This window comes from Sebastes umbrosus, chromosome 16 (genome assembly GCF_015220745.1).
Source record: "Sebastes umbrosus isolate fSebUmb1 chromosome 16, fSebUmb1.pri, whole genome shotgun sequence".
Lineage (NCBI taxonomy): Eukaryota > Metazoa > Chordata > Actinopteri > Perciformes > Sebastidae > Sebastes > Sebastes umbrosus.
The window spans coordinates 9,301,693-9,320,909 of NC_051284.1; the positions used below are offsets into that span (position 1 = coordinate 9,301,693).

The window sequence follows — 19,217 nt, forward strand, 5'->3', positions numbered from 1 at the left end:
GTTTTTTAAAATGATTCTGTTGAACCACAATTCAAAAACAATATCTGATTTTCATTAGGTAATTTTCAGTGAATTTTTATTTATCATTACTTTTGTCAGTTTCAAGTTATTTCAGTGACCATTGTTGGTTTTTCTTTCTTTAACGGAAGGGTACCAACAATTTTGCCTACGCCTGTATATGAATAACATACAGTATATGCATAAAATCTGAATACAAATCAGAACAGTGGGATCTGCATTTGCATTTATCAAAGTCCCTGTAACATCAACATAGCACTACTTTGAGAGGGCACATACACAGAGAGGGCGCATCTCCTTACCAGTATTGACTGAGTTAATCATTGCATGTAAACTATTGATTAAAAATCGATACAGTATCACAAAACATAATATTGCGATACTCGATTTTTTTTCTTACACCCCCAACCATTAAAGCTGCAGTGGGTAGAAATGGAACAAATATGATTTAAAAAAAATATATTTTTATAACTCACTATATCCTGACAGTAGTGCATGAGATAGGTAAACTGAAAAAAATCATGTGCCTCTGTGTCCTCCGGTGTCTTCCGGTGCTCCTAATGGCATCTGCAAGATTTCACAGACCGGAGGAAAACAACCAATCAGAGCCGAGCTGGAGTCTGCCATCCAGCTGCCGTCTCTGAGCAGCTGTCAATCACTTGCGAACTTCGATCAAATGGTCAGACCAGGCAGCGCTGAACAAATATGAATCATTATTCTGTTCCTGTAATGCCTATTTCTCACCTTAAATGTTTTCAGAAACATCTTGTAGTGTACTGTTTAACTGTAAAATTAGTTGATGTGTTGAGATCCGTTGAGGAAATACCAAGCTCACCAGCTGGAGCACAGCCAATAGGAACACTCAATAATCTCTGAAGGGACCTGTGATTGGATTTTTTTAAAGCCTGAAAACAGAGCCATAAGGAGGTGCAGAAGTCTAGTTATCTCTCAGAACATTTGAATTACAATATGCTGAAAGGTTATTATGGATTTTTTGCCCAATGATGCCAAAAATATTCTGCCTACTGCAAGTTTAAGTGTCAAAAACTGTCAAGTCCGTCTGGTAAAAAGGAATGTTTCTGAAATGAACTTCTTGAGTTGACCGTTACCACTTTCCTTCAACTTTAGGGCTACAACATCATCTCGGTGCTGAGCTTGGAGATCGTCCCTATCATGGAGCTGTTGGCCTCTATGAAGACACACAGTGTGCCAGAAGATATCGATGTGAGCAGCACACATACACACACATTAACAACTCATACTTCAAAACTGAACAATGAGAGGCAAACGAACTAGAAGAAACCATAACGATTGAATAATTGTTAACATGACAGCAACAGGAATGTAAAGATTTGGGGAAACACACTATAGATCTGTGAATAATTTTCTTGTTGATGGCAGAGTTTCTATTGAATACGATCACATATGACTTTTTGAAAAAGAAAGAAAAATGTCTCCAACTTTGGTAAATTTCATTTTTTTCCCTTATTTCACTTGTTCACATAGTTTCTATTTCCAAGATGTTTGAATTATCCGGGTTCTCTGCCTAGATTACCACCCAGTGCGATTCAACACATTTGCTCCCCTCTAATATGCAAATGAAACAAAAATACTAGCACAAAAGAAGCTCCCTGGAATCTTTCTTGCTGTTTCCTACATTGTTACACAATGGTGGTTTTACATCTTATTTTCATCGCAGTGCCTGCAAAATGTGCCCATCAGCACTTTTGTCTTTGTTGAGACCAATTTTTAAAAATGACCCCTTTGTTTCGCTCCCGCCGAGTAGATAAAAGACACCGTGCTAAATGATGATGACATCGGGGACAGCTGCCGAGAGGATTTCCTCCACAAGTAAGCACCCTCCCGTACAGGCAAATGGAAGACAGATGATGAACAATGCCCATTTAACACCCATCAACCTTCCAGTGATGAGTAATGGCTCTCCACTTAGCCGAAGTTTCCTCCAGAGAAAGGACCATACCTAAATCGCTGTTAGTGTTGAGAGTCTGGAAAGTCCATCCCAGCGATGAAGCCCCCAATTGCTCAGAGTTGAACAGGATTAGCTCGGCATCCTGTGGTGATGACAAAGCATCTGTGCACTGGAATTTATTTGCTTGATTCTTAAGGATATTTATAGCTGAGGGAGATTTTTAATAAGAGAATAACAGATTTACGGAAGCCCTGAGAGGCAAGTGGGAAAACAAATTCTGGTGATCCATTTTCTGAATCTGAGCTAAATTGTTTTCTCTTCTGTGTTTATGACTTAAGAACAGGTGAAAAAAGGTTTTACCAGGATAATATTGCAAAGTTACTTTTTTTTCAGGTGGGAATAATTTTTTTTGACGGATTAATTTTTTTAAGTTTGTTAAAGTTGCCACAAGAGGCTGAAGTGCACCACTACCACATGTTTTAAATAGGACTAAAAGTATTCATGTTTTCTTCCAGGTGAGATTTAATTTACATAATTTGTTTACACAAAATACAGTATAAGTACATTGTGTTTAAAGTGCATGGAGAAATTTAACTCTAGAAAAAAACATGAATGCTTTTAGTTCTAATACTGATCCTGAAAAAAAAATTACTCCTGAACAACTTTCCATCTATTTCAAAGATGAAAGCCCCAAAGTTTTTTTTACCTGATCTTAAGTAATAAACACAGGAGAGGAAACAATTTAGATCAGACTTAGAGAATAGATCATCAGATAATTTTTTTCCTCACTTGGCTCTCAGGGCTTCCGTACAGAAAAAAATTCTGGTTATCCATTTTCTAAGTCTGATCTAAATTGTTTTCTGTCCTGTGTTTGTGACAGGTGAAAAGAAGGTTTTGCAGTATAATATTTCTAAGTTCCTTCATTTTTTTTCATCTGTGAAACAGGTGGGAAAAAAGTTTTGCCACGATTATTTTTCTACGTGTTTTTTTAATCTGTGAAAACATTTGGGGGGAAAAACTTTTTGGCAGGTGTTAATTTTTTTTTTGACGGGTGAGTTTTAATCTACATAATTTGCTAACACACAAAATACTGTATGTACCTTGTGTTTAGAGAGCATGGAGAAATTACAACAACAAACAATAACATGACAAAAAAAAATCATAAAAAACTTTCCACCTGTTTCACCGATGAAAAAAACATTAAGGAATTTAGAAAGATTATCCTGACAAAACATTTTTTTTCATCTGTTCTTAAATCATAAACACAGGAGAGAAAACAATTTAGATCAGACATAGAAAATAGATCACCAGAATTTTTTTTCCTCACTTGCATCTCAGGGCTTCCGTACAGACTAGTTGTATGTTTGAGGTAATGTAAGATGAAGTTTAAAACTAATCAGGCAAAATAGTTGTTATTTTTTGTGATGACTGAAGGTGAGAAATGGACTATTTACCTGAGAATATATTCTAAAAGTATATTATAGAATATTAATATAAGACTATTAGAATATTAACCAAACTACATAAGTTAATAGGGAAATGTAGTGATTACTGGGAAGAGTTAACTCTCCACTGGCCCTTCTATGTAAAGCCTCCTGATTGTTTCTCGGACCCACTTCCTCTTGTCTCAATCATTATTCCTAAAAGTTGTCATTGATGATTAGAACAATGCTAATGAAGCTAATTGACTCTAATTTGCATGTCTTTGTCTCTGTGGTTCAGGGCCATCAGCTCTCATCTGCAGACTTGCGGCTGTTCAATAGTGGTTGGAAGCAACCCAGAGAAAGTAAATAAGGTAAATGCACCATATTAGTGGCTGCACACAGACAAAAGCAATGCATCTACATAATTTAAATTGTTTTGAAGTGCTGTTGTTTTGAGTTTAATGAGCCCCTCATGCACTTTTTCAGTCTCTGTAACTGCTTGGGTCGGTATTTTGAGTGTCTGTCTGGGCTTGGCAGCACAGTCACTGCTGCAACTGTTTCCAAAAATGATAGAAGTCATATGAAAAAACATATCAGCTACTCCAAATTCGCAGATATTGGAATTAAACGAAGAAAAGTTGGACATGCTAACCGAGGAAACTGATATTGCTCACCATACACTGTTTGTTTTTGAGATTTACAGCAGAAAACAGCCACTAACAGTTTGCCCAATGAATATCAAAGGGCTACACAGCCTTAATATGTACTTTTATTGACTTGAGGCCTGAACTGAGCACCAATTAAATCAAGACTTTTATTTGTATCTAACAACAAGCCCCAAGCCTAATGTCAGATTAAGGTCTATAACCAAAATATGGCTACTTTAGTACATTTTGTGCTGAGATGTAGCTCCTTGAATAAATCCCTTCCTCATTTTCTGCATTGAGGTAACAAATGAACAAAGAAAGAAAAGAGTACACTTTTCATCCCTGTAACTCTCTTTCTCACACTTTTTCATCTGCCCGGACAAACTTATTTGTTAATAAACGTGTAAATTGTAGTGAAACTGACTAAACACTTTTAAGCCAACAATATCAGGGCCCAATTGTTTATTTATATTATAATAAATACTGTTATTTATGCAAATAAAAATCTTAATTTTTGTCTTTAAACCTGGGGGCGGGGGCTCCACATTGGAATTTCACCCAGGGCACCAAAAGGGCTAGAGCTGGCCCTGTTAGTTTGGTTTGCACACCCCGTCAAATGGCAAATAGTTGCAATTATGTCTAACTGAATACACATGTAAGAATCAAAGCCAGTTGTTTTCTCAGTTTTTTTTTGTCAAAGCGTTGAAATCTGACTGTTTTTCCACAGATTGTGCGGACTCTCTGCCTCTTCCTCACCCCGGCTGAGAGGAAGTGCTCCCGCCTCTGCAAGGCTGACTCTTCTTTCAAATACGACACGGGCCTGTTTGTTCAGGGTCTGCTCAAGGTAGCCACCAGTTCTCTCCTCTCATTATACAGCACACTGTGATTTGAATTAGAGCCTGGTTATTGTTCTGTTCTGCCTGCTTGTTTGATGTTGTTCTGACCTAATTTCTTTTTCTGACTAGAAATTGTTGCAATAAGATATTTTTTATTACTACACTGCATACGATTAAGATCATTTTTTTTACGCATGCAGCTTTTTTGTGTTGTCTTCATACGGTTTCTATTTTTAATCATCCTGCAACTGCAATGTGCAAGTTATGATGTTGCCATAGCTACATGCGTTACAAATGTATAGTTTTGTCCTTGGTGTATTCCATTCACAGTTTCCAACATTACAATTACTTATTATTTACTGCTGTTTTACAAGGCAGGAGGGCTTAATGTTACACAGGCAGTTGCTTGTTAGTTCAGCCATAAAGAGTAAGTATGGTGCACAGAGCTCCTGCAGGATCCTCTTATAGATTTCCACATGAAATGCAGCAGGAAACAAGAGGCCCAGGGAGAAACAACAAGAAAGGAAATGGGAAGCTGCTTGCTTGCAAGAGGTGAAATAATTTATTAAAGCTTCTATGCGCATATAAGACATGCATATAGGAGGTTTTTGGTAGAGCTACCTTGAAGTTCATTCTTTGTTTATATATGCAGGTCGGAAGGTCTGATAAATAATTTCACTTTTTTTTTTTTTGCCAGCAAGGAACTTCCTGTTGTTGTTGTTTCCTCTGATAGAAAGAATCAGATCAGAAATACTTTATTGATCCTCAGGGGGAAATTGGGGCGTTACAGTTGCTCTTGTATAAACATAAGAAAAAGGAGTCACATGATGCTACAATATTATCAAAATATATTTAAAGAAATATAAGTACTAAAAATTACAAATAAGACATTGAGAGTATAAAAAATATGAAATATGTACAATTATTTTCATTAAGACGTGCAATATATAGCATATAACCACGGTGCAAAAAAGTAAATACAAAATGCTTATAAGTAAATACAAAATACTGAGAAGTGGTATATATTAAGTGTGTTAAATATAAATGCCAGAATGATATAAACAATAAATTATTAAGAATATTTCTTGAATATAAAGTATAAATACAGTATTAATGACAGTATTGCATAGTTGAATTATTGCACAAATTATTGTACAGTTAAGTCAGAAAGAAACATAGTGTCATAGTGCTGTGTGCTCTTTACATTGGCACAGAATGCAGTGGAGGGGCCAGAATAGTCCGACCAGGTTGTAAGATCATCTGAGGGCTCGGCAGGTATTCAATGTGGGTTTCCCCCCTTTTTTTCTTTTTTAATTCCCAGGACTCCACAGGCAGCTTCGTCCTGCCCTTCCGCCAGGTGCTCTACTCCCCCTACCCGACCACGCACATCGACGTCGACATCAACACGGTCAAGCAGATGCCGCCGTGCCACGAGCACACGTACAACCAGCGGCGCTACATGCGGTCAGAGCTGAGCGCCCTCTGGAAGACGGACAGCGAGGAGGACATACCCCCCGACACAGTCATCCACACTGACGAGAGCTTCACACCTGACCTGTAAGCCATGCACACGCACAGTATCTGTTGTGTTTGTGGGTTACACAAATATTCTATAATATAAAATACACTATTTTATTTAAACTTTTTTCACACACTGTTTAAAAAAAAATCCTCTCACATTAAAAAATGCCAATGTCATATCTTAACCATAATGCCTTTTTTCTTAGGAACATATTTCAAGACGTCATGCATAAAGACACTTTGGTGAGGTCATTCATAGATGAGGTAAGAATATAGCCACGCTTTTTTTTCCATTTCTTTATTGTTTCAATAAAAAAAAAAACTCAACCGAGTCAGAAGAAATAAGAAAAGAAAAAATTAACCCTGCAGCATATTGACAAAAATAGGAACATAATAGATAACATAACAATAAGCATTGTTATCATTCTCATTATCATCATTCAGAAGAAAAATTAGAGAGAGAAAATGTAAAGCACTTTGGATAAAAGCACTATTTACCATTTAAATCAAATAGCAGCTTTTGGAGGGGTTGTTGCTGAGTCATATCTTTTTTTAGCCCACAGCAGGAATATAAATATTGCTAAAAATGTACCCTCTAACATTGTTCTGGCGTACCTGCTGTGTTTTGTGAGAGGTATGTAAATGGGTTCTATCTGAAATAGTAACAATAACAGGGTCGGTAAAACAAAAAATAAGCAATTAATAGAGCTTTCAACTGAATTTGAATGTGGATAAAATATGTTTTTTCCACACCAAGTTGAGGTGTATTTATGATGGCATATTAAGGCATTGTAGGTAAAAAATAAATAAATAAATGAATGAGCCGAGGGATGGGGGGGGGAATATTCCAAGAAAAATCGTCCGGACTTAAAAAGAGATATTGCCTTGAATTGGGACTATTAAGAGGAAAACAAAATACTGATTTGAGCCTTTTTTCTAATAAATTTGTGAGATTTTTCTCGTAAATTTACTTCTTTAATCAAAGAGAATATCCAAGTTTTTTTGCGTAAATTTACGATTTCAATCTCAGAAATTCTGGGGGTTTTCTCGGAATATGACCCCCCTCCCCCGGCTCCTTAAATATATATTTTTTTTACCTACAATGGCCCTCTCAGTATTGTTTAACAATTAACAAGTACCCCCTTCTTATTGCACAAGCCTGAAAATGACATACCTAAAATGAAACTGTTCTTGTCAGAATTAGTCAAAGTGATAGGGAACCACATTTTTTTTTTTTTCTTGCCTATCCTATTTATATACTGTTCTGTCTCGTATGCATTTCTATTGCAAAACGTTGTTGCAGTGGTATTACTGCTGACAGTTTGTCAGCTCTGAGTGAGGATTCAACCAGCTGATACTTGTTCAGGGGTTACTGCAAAAAATGTAGATATATTGTTGTTTTTGGCTTCGTATTGCGGTGTACGACTAGTCTTGTTTTTTACTGCAGTGTAACACTGAAAGTGTCAGATGCATTTTCATATTTTGTCTGCGGTACAGTGCTATTGAACGCAGACCAGGCCTTGTACTGTATCAGGCCGCAGCAAATACTTGAATGATGTGCTCCAACCTCACTGATACAGTCTCTAGAGCCCATAGGTACAGAAATGTAGAATTTATTCCCAAGGGTCACAACCCCGTCATCCGCCCCTATGAAAATGCTCCCAGAGTTACAAGTTTTTCTCGCGACAACAGCAGTATGTTTCTCTCTCAAGGTTAGCACAGAGGAGGGTGGAGTGTATTATTGCAGCCTTTTCACAGCAGAGCCATAGCCCGGACTACTAATTGACATCCTGTGTCTTACCCAGGTGTTCATGCTGAAGCCGGGCCTGTCCCTGCGGAGCACCTATCTGGCCCAGTTCCTGCTGCTGCTCCACAGGAAGGCCCTCACGCTGCTCAAGTACATCGAGGACGAAACGTAAGAGCTGTCGCCAGTAAGACTTTAATCCAAAATAACAGGAAGGATTATTGTTTGGCAATAGACCACGCACCCATTCCACAGAAAAAACAGCCTAAATACCAGAGCTGATAATTCACTTATCGTCTGCCATAGTTTATTGCATTTGCTTTGACTTTGCACTGCAGCCACTGACCTTACTCTGATAGGGACATAGACAGGACACACCCTAAAGTTTTGTAGTCTGTGGCCCTGATGTAACACACTTTCCTAAAGTTTGGAGTCTAGATAGTCATGGTAATGTTATCCCCGGGGTTTTGTTGTACAGAGGTGAAGATACAGCAAGCTCTAAAGGCCCTGACACACCAACCCGACATCAAAGAACTAGCAGCGACGAAGGCCACAAGTTGTGTCGCCTTACGTTGCCTTTGTCTCCGCCAAAAAGTTGTCCTCGAAAACACACCGCAAAGACTACAGCCGACGGCCAACTACCACGTACGTTCTGCGCCTGCGTGAGATGAAATCACCCTGCACACCAGCAGATAGCGGTAGTCTGTATTCGTCATTCAAAAAGGGAACCTGGAAGACCGAGGACGGCGGATATACCAAGCCGTTGTTATGATACATATATAAAATAAGACAATGGTTTGCCGACCATTTTCACACCACTCTCACTCACCACTTAGCTTCATTCCAGATGGTCATGTCGTTGTGAAAATATCCGAGTATTGGATTGATCAGATGAGATGAAGATGAAAACTGAGAAGAGCATTCTGTGTGTTTCCTCTTGGCTTTACTCGTTGGCTTGCTTTCCTCACATCCGTTTCTCTTTTCGTGCACTGATTCGTTTAAGCTGAACAGCCAATCGGAGTGATTTTTTCTCACCGACGGGCTCCGCCAGAACACACCACAAAAACTAGGCAAATGGATGCTCACCGACAGCCCCAAACTGTTCGACGGCCGACCGTCGGCTTGGTGTGTCAGGGAGGGCCATAAGGCAACGGTTCCCAACCTGGGGGTCACCAAAGGTTCATGGTGGGTCGCGAGGCCCTCTTCATTTTAAGGGGTGTGAGACAACTTTCTATCTCAGCATATCCTTAATTTTTGTGAAGCTAAATGAAATTGTTATTTTTAAAGTTTGGATTATTATTTAAGATATAAACAGGATAAGAGCACAGTGAAGACCTGAACACAAGTTATATCCACAGAGCCTTCCCTCTCTGCTGAACAGCCTCGTCCTCTATTAGAAAAGTACGCAATTAAAACAAACCAAAGAGCTAGTAGAGCAATGGCCAAGCATCAGGGAGAAGAAAACACTGAATTTGTCAAAAAAAGAAGCCTTCTAATTATGTATGATTGTTAAAAATGAAAAAAAGCATAATACAGACAGAGAACTGTATTCAAAGTTACTATTAAAAACAGGAAGAATCTCTGATGCAATATTCACAGGAATTAATCTTCTTTTACACAATCTTTCATTTTACACAAACTTCCTGCAGTTGTTGCCTTCATTACTTGGTGGTCATCGTACAGTTTATTCGTTGTTCTGTACTGTTATTGTTATGCAGTGAATACAATATGAAACATCCATAAAATAGTCACTTAGTCAGGGGTCGTCAGTTTACTCAATGATGGAAAAGGTTGGGAACCACTGCTCTTACGAACAAAATGACCATACATGGAATGATTGGGAACTTACAACGTTAACTCAGTTGAGAAACATCTGTTAGTCCAGAGGCCTGTACTACGGAACGAGTTCAACATACACAGGGTATCTTCTCGTTATCTGGCTTAAATAACCCTAACAACCGCGATCCCACTAAACGGTCTTACGACGGTGGTTATCAACTCGGCGTAAATTAACAGACTTATTGATTTAACGGAATACTCAAAAGTCAGACATAGTCATTTAGATCGGGCAGTGAAATATAAATAGCTTTCAGAGTATATGATGATTAGATTACACTTAATCACATTATGGCATTTTACAAAGTTGTGGCTACTCCGGTGATGTGAAACAGACTTGAGAGCAAGTTGAAAAAAAAAAAAAATACAAAAACATAATTCAAAGCGATAAGCACCCACAGCACACAGCCAGCTGTCCTTCCTGCATTTGTCAGTTTAAGCTGTGTTGCTTTTAGCCTGGATTATGACTCTAACTTCTTTTGTCTTTGTGTAATATTATCATACAATCTATGCACTGAGCTCTGATTGGTCAGTAGGAGTTGCTTTTATATGAGTTGATGTCTTATCTGGAACATAACCTGCTCCGGAGCAGGTTAGTTACCATGGCGATCTACCCCAATAAGAAGTGAACCACCGTCATAGCAGGGTTAACCCTGAAGTTACCTCAATAATCCCAAATCCTGCTTCGTATAGTAGAGGCCTCTAGGTGAGGACCCAGCTGAAACCAATCTCAAACGCCACTAGGTACATGTACAGAGGACCTGCAGAGTTCTAAAACCGAAACAATGTTTTGGACGCGGAGAAAGAATGGAATATATGGCCTGGGGAACATGCAGGCTACTTTTTTTTACAGAAGAAGTAGTACAAAGAACACAGATACAATTCTGCTGAGCAGGAGAAAAATAACTCATATGATCGGGTGAGTCATTCTTCATCCTGTTCTGAACAAGCAGACAAGTTCTGACTGTGATACATCGCAAAAACGACTGCAGTTGGCTTTACTGATACGCACAAACACACTAACTGAGAAACCTTAGCTGTTAAGTGTTTTGATGGAGTCCAATAATATCTACATACTGTCAGTTTACCATAGCAACTGGTACATATCCCCTGCCTTACAGTTACAGGTGATAGTAAATGGCAAGATTAAATTACATTTTCCCACTGATGAGGCACCCTGCCTTGACATTTAACCTTGTTAATTTGTCACTTATTTAACACTTATTATTACAGTAGACATAAAACACCCCAGAGCATAATTAAAGCAACGTCTTTCTATTTTTGCATAGTATATCCACACATGAGTTAGTGTGTCAGCATGTTTCTAGCCAACAGTGTTGCTGAGCTTGCAACAACTATCTGCCCCCTCTATGAAGCTGTAAAGATGTACTGTAGATATTACATATTGTAATAGTAACCGAATAACAACAGGCAATCTATATTCATGATCGCCCTCTGTTTCTCTGTAACACCGGAGCAGCAGCCATGTTCTAACACGCAAAAGTTACGACACGCTTTACCTGATTGTTAAACATCCCACACAACCAGAGGGGTGAGGTTAGCACTTTCCTGTCTGATGAAACAAGTGGAGGCATTTTCATATTGCCCTCTTCCATTTTGCCCTTCAAAGGGGGACATGCCTCATAATGTTTATGTATGTGGTGAAAGAGCACAAAAAGTTTGTCCTTCAGTTTAGCCGAAAAGGATTTGACATTTGTTAGCAACACGTGCGCCATTTCAGACCTTTAGTGGTCAAAGGCCCTTGTGAATATAAAACAAAGCATAATATTAGACTAACAATGAATAGACTATAAACTATACATTCAGTGGGGAAGGACTGTAAAAGTGTAGCACCCTTGATACTACTGAAGTTATGCAAAGCAGAATTAGAGCACGGTCACACGTGAGCGAATGAAGGCGAGTGACCGTCGCCTGCCGAGGCGATATTCGTGCTGAATGTGGGCATTGCCAAGTGGGGTCAACCTATAGACTGTATATATAGATGGGTGACGCGTCTCCACTCGCCCTGTTTATAGCATCAAGTAACTAATTAAAGCCAAACTTTTCCGAAAAAGACTTCCACTTCGCTCTCCCCTACTGCATGGCTCCACTTAGTCTCAACAGGACCTCTACTTCCACCGTGACTCACACAACACTTTGCCAGATGTTATATATCTTGATTTACAAACTACTTTACATCAAGACGTCAAGTACTGAATGTAAAAAAAAACTTCCTGCAGTAAATGGAAAAAATATAAAGTACATTTGGCACACTCAATTCCATTAACCTTGTCAAGTACCGTCTTGGTTGATGGTCAGCCAAAATTGAGCTTGCCAGTAGAAATCAGAGTGATGTTTCCATCAGCAGTGCGGTAAAAGTTGGTTGTGATTCTAAGAGGACACACATACATTCCAGTTACAGGGGGAGGGGCCTAGCATCCCTAGCTACGTTTGTGTCCCGCAAGGCAAATTTCAGCATATCAATGAAAATGATGTAATGATTTAAACCATAGACTGTATATAAAGATGGACGACGTGTCTCCACTTCCTCCCACTGTCGAGAAGTTGAAGCAAAAATATCCAAGATACTCAAGCTGCCATCTTGAGATTTTTACGTAATTTGGAGCCGGAATCTTTGCAGTAGTGATCGGGCGGTAGAGTCCCAGTCTCAAGGTCATCCAATAGCGAGCACGGCCGCAGCTTGTCAGCGAGAGAGCCTCACAGCGGCCAATCATGACGTCTCACCCCCTTTTTATAGCATCAAATAACTAATTAAAACCAAACTCGTCAGAAAAATTAACACTTGAACATACAGTACATCAGCGTGAGAAGAACTACCTAAAATTACAGAAACCATCTTTGGGAAAAATGTATTTGACGTGTACTTTGACTTTTTAGTTTGGCTCATGTCCCATCCGCTAACATGAAGGGGGCGGGATTTATGGCCTATACTGCAGCCAGCCACCAGGGGGCTTCACTTTTGGGAAGCTGTCGTCCATCTTTATATACAGTCTATGGGTCAATCACACCTACTTCTTTGCTATTGTTTGAGGCTTTAACTTCACCTGTCAAAGTTCTCCAAAGTTGAACTCCACGCCATGCGAAATTGCTCTGCCACCGAAAGGAGACAAATTCGCCACTTTGCTTGCATAGAATGGAAGTGAATGGGCAAATATTTTTAAAGTTAATTTCACACGTGTGACTTTAAGCTGGTAATTCTGCAAAAGTTAATGGCTGATATTAGATTTGCTGTTTTTGTTTGTTTCATATCATTGTAAATGTAATCTCTTTGTGTTTTGGACTGTTGGAAAGATGAAACAGGCAAACTGTAAACTTCTGTCTTCACAATTTTCTGACATACCTAAAAACCAAACGAATAATCAAAAAAAAAAATATCAACAGATTAATCAATAATAAAAAATGATTTGTTACCTTAAACGACATGAACAAAATATAGCCTGATTGATGGTGAGTCTGGCTCACAGGACCAGTTTATGATGGTGATTGGTGTTGGGAAGAAACGGGGAAGAGGCGGCCGGCTGGTTGTCGAGCTATGCAGGGCGATGAATCCTCAGCATCATCCGAGAATGACAGCTTCCCCGTCTACATAGCACGTGTTTGGTGAATAATGTGCCGAGCAAGAGAATGATGCAAAGCACATGCCATGGCCTCCCCAGTCACCATCTGATAGACCCTCATCATCATCAAAGCCCTAAATGATGTTTTTATGATCATCATTTGATCACTGACAAGAAGTTCTCACTTCTTTGCCTCCCCCCCTGAGGTGCAGAAATGAGACTGTATGCCAGGTGTCAAGGTGACCTGGTGGCTTTTGATGGCCTCACACCAGACTTTGCATTAATGTGTCTCTCATTTAGGCTGTTAACAGAACATTCACTAAATGATAAAACATGTTAGAGACCAGTACTATAGCTTTACACTCTCCTAAGTCCATGGAATTTCCTGCTCTCTGGGGACCTTGTTCAGTTGCTTGTAAAAGAACTAGAAATATTTGTATCTCTAGTCACGCTCTGGCTTGGCTCTCAAAACACCTTCTTAAAGGGACAGTTCAGATTTTTTGAAGTTGGGTCGTATGAGGTATTTATCCTTAGTCAGTGTATTACCTACAGTAGATGGTGGTCAGCACACCCCCAGTTTGGAGAAATAGACAGGAGTACCGACACCGGAGCAAAGCAGTGTACTGCTGTGGACGGGGCCGGCAGCGAAGCACATTTTGGCCACCTAACAAAATCTGTATCAGTTTAGGTGAACACTATATTTTTAATATTTTCACCGCTTTACCTTGCCGTCAGACAGCCTTTTCTGAGAGGGAACTGAAGCCGTCATATCCATCTATGCTCCCTTAAGAGCCGCCAGACTCCATTGATAAAAACAGTAATTTTACTTTGCAGAACACAGGACTTGCTGGTCTACCGCTGCTTCGATCATTTAGTTTGTTTGTGTTATTGTGTGACTTTGGTGAATCCGAACTAACCCTTTAAAACGCCAGAGTCACACAATAACACAAACAAACTAACTGATGGAGGCAGCGGTAGACCAGCAACTCCTGTGTTCTGCGAGGTAAAATTACTGTTTTTGTCAAAGGAGTCTGGTGGCTTTGAAGAGAGCATAGATAACGGCTTCGATTCCCCGCCAGAAAGGGCTGTCTTACGGCAAGGTAAAGTAGTGAAAATATTCCAAGTATAGCGTAAACTTATCCTGATATAATTTTTTTAGGTGGCTAAAGAACGTTTTTGGTGCTGACCCCATCCACAGCAGTACATAGCTTTGCTTCCGTGCGGTAACTTCTGTCTGTTTCTCCAAACTGGGGGCATGCTGACCGCCATCTACCGTAGGTAATACATTGACTATGGATAAGTACTTCATACAACTCCACTTCAAAAAATCCAAACTATCCCTTTAAGCCCCAACAATTCATCTGAGACACTGTGGCCCACCGTGTCTTTAGCTTTCCTCAGATTTTTTTCAAGCCTCCGTCCGTGTGGCGACCTGGTCATCGCTCCATCTGGGCTTGACTCATCTCCTTCTGTGCTCCCAAACAGTGGACTGACCTTCCCACTCTTATAGGACAGCAGTCACTCCCGGTTTGTTTTTCTACTTCGACATGATTTGGCTTTTCTCTTGTTTACACAAGACATTTGAGGTCACTTGAGCAAATGCTGCTCTATTGTGCAACAAGTATGAAGCAGCCAGGAATATTTCTAAACTTCTGGTCCTGGCGCTTCTTACTTCTGGTTGGTTGTAATGTTGATACTTCTCTTACTTTCTACATTTTTCTTACATTTCTTTTATTTTGATTTATTATTATTTATTTATTACCTTATTTTAAAACCGTGAATTTATTCTAACACTGCATAGTACAAGCTATGTGACACAGCGTTATATATTACACTGAGGTTGCTAAAAGAGGTTGAATTGTTGCATCAGTAAATGTGCAAACAAATTGCTTACACACCTAAAATTACACACACCACGACTCCATTAGTACCTTGCTGTTTCGACACTGCACACACATTTTTAAGATGGTGCCACACTGTGGCATCATCTTAAAAATGTTAAAACTGCACTGATAAATATTTGTATATTACCAGTGGATCAAATGACTCTGTGTAATGTGAAAAGGGTCGCTCATAGTGATCAACCTAACGAGAATCATCACCCAACGCTGCAGTTCCCCTCATCTCTACAGAGCATTTCCTGTCACTCTGTCAGCTCATTGTTTTGATTTTACTTAACTTTAACTTTATTGTTTTGATTCACTCTCACCGCCCTCATCAGCCTTGTTTCCAGCAGTAGGTAGCTGTTTTCAATGACTGAAGCTCTGATGAACCCACTATACACTACCTGCTCAGCACCAAACATGATTAGAAAGTACTATCTCATATATTGTGTTGAACCTTTCAAGAAAACAAAAAATACGTTCTACAGTAGAAGTTCAAAGTTACAGATAATATTATCCAAGATAAATCCACGAATATCTTGCCACAGTTTGTTATATGTCTGTGCTCTCTATCTTTTGTTTCTTTTGTATCTTCCGCTGCGCAGAGGGTTGTGGGTCAGAATAGCCAGAAAAGCATGCTGGCTTGCATATTGCAAAATACGACCGGATGCAGTAGGACAGCCTGGTATTATATATTGGTAATCCTTTCCTTTCATACTAAATAGTATGGTAGTATGGGTATTGGAAACGCACAGTATTGCATTTAAAACCTCCAGGTCTCCAGGGAGGCCTATGTAGCTCTAATCTTCAGACAAATGCACTCTTATGATAGTTAATCCCCAAGAGTAGATGTTTGAAGTTCACAAATATATATGGTTATACATATTCAAAAAAAAAAAAAGAAACAAGATAGGTGTTTTACGTTAGAACCAACACATCAGATTTGACACATAAAGTGCATCTGTATTATTGTAGGGCAAGCGAATGATTCAATCATGTGATCAAAATTCTATGTTACCACTATGACAGCTTGATATGTTCAATTGTAGATCGCAAAAACTAATTGCACAATTCTTTTAATTGTTTTGGATTCCTTCAAATTGCAATGTGCAGTCATTTATTAATTGCTATAAATTATAATACAGAGATTCAATTGTTTCTTTCCTAACTAAACACTACAAGACATGTTACCATGATGTTACAAAACATTACTTTTTTATTTATTTTATTTTATTTTATTTTTCCTCCTTTGTCTAAAATGCATAAAATGTTTCCAGAGATGTGATCGTCTGAACATATCTCACTCCGGAGACAACACTAACTACACAAGCAAAGCCATGATTTGTGTGCTCGTGTGGAAGGATAAAGGCGTCTTGTTTATGGTGCTGCTAACAGCCTGAGGTCTAAGGCCATACTATTTTACAGGTGCCTTGACAACATTGTTTATGCTCAGTTGCCATCCCGTAGCAGCATACATAATTCATCGTGGCATGGCCGTTCCTGTGCACAGCTGCAGCCCAACTAGATGCTAATGCAAATCCCCTGACCCCGAGTTATTGTAGCTTGTTAACAGTTCACACTACAAAAGCCTCTCCTCCTCCTCTTTTCACAGGCAAAAAGGGAAGAAGCCGTTTCGATCCCTGCGCAACCTAAAGACCGACCTGGATCTGACGGTGGAAGGAGACCTGTACATCGTCATGGCCTTCGCCGAGAAGCTGAGGGCGGGGCTGCACTCGTTCGTGTTCGGGAAGCCGTTCTACACCAGCATGCAAGAACGAGACGTACTCATGAGCTTCTGACTCACCTGCACTTTATGCATTGGACGGTTAATGGAAACAGATGTTGTATTGTCTTTGTTTTATTGTTACATCAATGCATGCACACGTGTATTATTGAGACAACCATTTAAAAGCCTGATTGTTACTGCTTTACTGAAATGAAAACATTTTGCCTTCCTTTTGTGTCTTGATCAATTCAAGACGTGATTTCAAAGACTGATCGGTACTGCTGTTATGAGCCATTAGAATTAAAGTTTTGATATATCGCCTTGATCAACTGTAAGCATAATGTGATTTTAATGTTTTGAGAAATTATTCTCTGCTGGATGAATTATTCATGTGTTCTATGCCTTCTGTTAGAAGAGGGTCTGTATTAATTTATGGCGTTAAAATTGGCCGAGGTGCCCACCAGAAGATTTGCAATTTAATTTAAAAATGATATTTATTAAAACATGAGTTATTAGTTTCTTCACTGCCTTTATTATACGATAACCTCACAACCTTTTGAACTTGTCGCTTGCTTTTTTTTTTTTTTTTTAATTCAATTAGCTGAATGTGAATGGTGCAGATCAACTGACATTACCAAAAGGTTGTGAGTAATCACGAAGATTTCATTAAAGATAAACAGTAAATGAAATCTTATCACAATCCCTCCTGACAAAGCAGATTTGTGTGTGCAGCTGGCAGCGATTCTCATCATTAAATGCATTTACCCAGCTGTGCGTAAAACGGATTTGCATTTGATTTTTTTTTCCCACCCACAGCAACAACCCAGTTATGTGCTGTTAGGATTATCCATCTTTAGTGGTGGTCTTAAAGTCAAGCAATCTAGTTTATATGCCATGAGTATTACTTCCAGAGATGCAAAATGTCTTGACATTGTAATGTGTTGAGTTGATAATGTTGTGCCATTCTCCATTTCCTCTACATTTACATATCATTTTGAATTCAGGACATTTGCTCCCACTTGGAGAGACAGTCCAACCATCAAATGACAGACATGTTCTCTATATTTAATCACTTTGCTTCCTTCACTTTTACTTTATTGATGTTTTTAACGATTAACTTTTGTCTACTCGATAAATAATAAAGACTGTAATAAGAAATTGAACATCTTTTACACTGTTGTTTATTTGCTTTAAAGCTTATGACAATAGTAACAGTCTACAGCCATGCTAGCAGCTTTGTGTGGCTGTACTTACAGTACTTTATGAGCTAAATGATGCTAATGTTTAGCAGGTATAATACTTACCATGTTCACCATCTTAGCTTAGCCAGCCGATTAGACTGTTGTCGGGCTTAAATAGGCGATATCAGTCACTACAAGCCCCATAGATGTGGGTCAATATGGGCCTGCTACACCCAATAGTAGGTTTTAACATCTATTGATATGGTAGATCATCAAAAGAAGGTTTAAAGAACACAACAGCGATTGTAGTAATTGTGACAGCAGCAGAAAGAAAGAAAAAAGTTGTAGTTTTGTTGCCTAAACCTATCTTTGTTTTTTTTGGCTAAACCTAAAGAAGCCTTTTTGTTTGAGTTCAAAACGTGACGTTTCATTCAGTTTTACAACATGTTAGAATGTGTTGCTTTTAAGTTTCACTTTCACTTTTACAACGTAGTAGGCGTAGTAGGCCCCTAATGACCCACATCTATGGTGCTTATAGCGACTGATAACGCCTATTTAATGGCCTGATGATAGTTGAATTGGGTGGCTTAGCGTGTTAGCATGCTAACATTTGCTAATCATCTCCAAGTAAATGTGAGGCTGATGGGAATGTCATTAGTTTTGCAGGTATTTGGTCATAAACAAGTATTGGATGGTAAAAAAATTGTGACCTGAAGATGTCACTAGATGACAAGTCAGGGGATCACCAAAGTTTACAATTCATCCTGAGGGGGGATATAAATGTCTATCATGACAATGCATCCAATACTGCAGGAAAAGTCAGGGGACCTCAAAAACCTTAGGATACAGTACATTGTCTGGGAGCCATGAATGTCTGTACAAAATCTTGTGAC

The 19,217-nt window shown here is 39.0% G+C and overlaps 1 protein-coding gene across 2 annotated transcripts in view; it reads left to right on the forward strand.

Moving 5' to 3' along the window:
- c9orf72 (C9orf72-SMCR8 complex subunit) overlaps positions 1–18,306 on the forward strand; it is a 23,404-nt gene extending 5,098 nt beyond the window's left edge. For both annotated transcript variants that reach the window (XM_037746764.1, XM_037746765.1), the window contains exons 3-10: positions 1,147–1,242; positions 1,805–1,869; positions 3,671–3,743; positions 4,747–4,863; positions 6,177–6,412; positions 6,583–6,640; positions 8,182–8,291; positions 17,030–18,306. In XM_037746764.1, coding sequence (XP_037602692.1) covers positions 1,147–1,242; positions 1,805–1,869; positions 3,671–3,743; positions 4,747–4,863; positions 6,177–6,412; positions 6,583–6,640; positions 8,182–8,291; positions 17,030–17,216 — 942 coding nt within the window. In that variant the 3' untranslated portion in view covers positions 17,217–18,306. The remainder of the gene's footprint in view (positions 1–1,146; positions 1,243–1,804; positions 1,870–3,670; positions 3,744–4,746; positions 4,864–6,176; positions 6,413–6,582; positions 6,641–8,181; positions 8,292–17,029) is intronic.
- Positions 18,307–19,217: the final 911 nt, after the last annotated feature.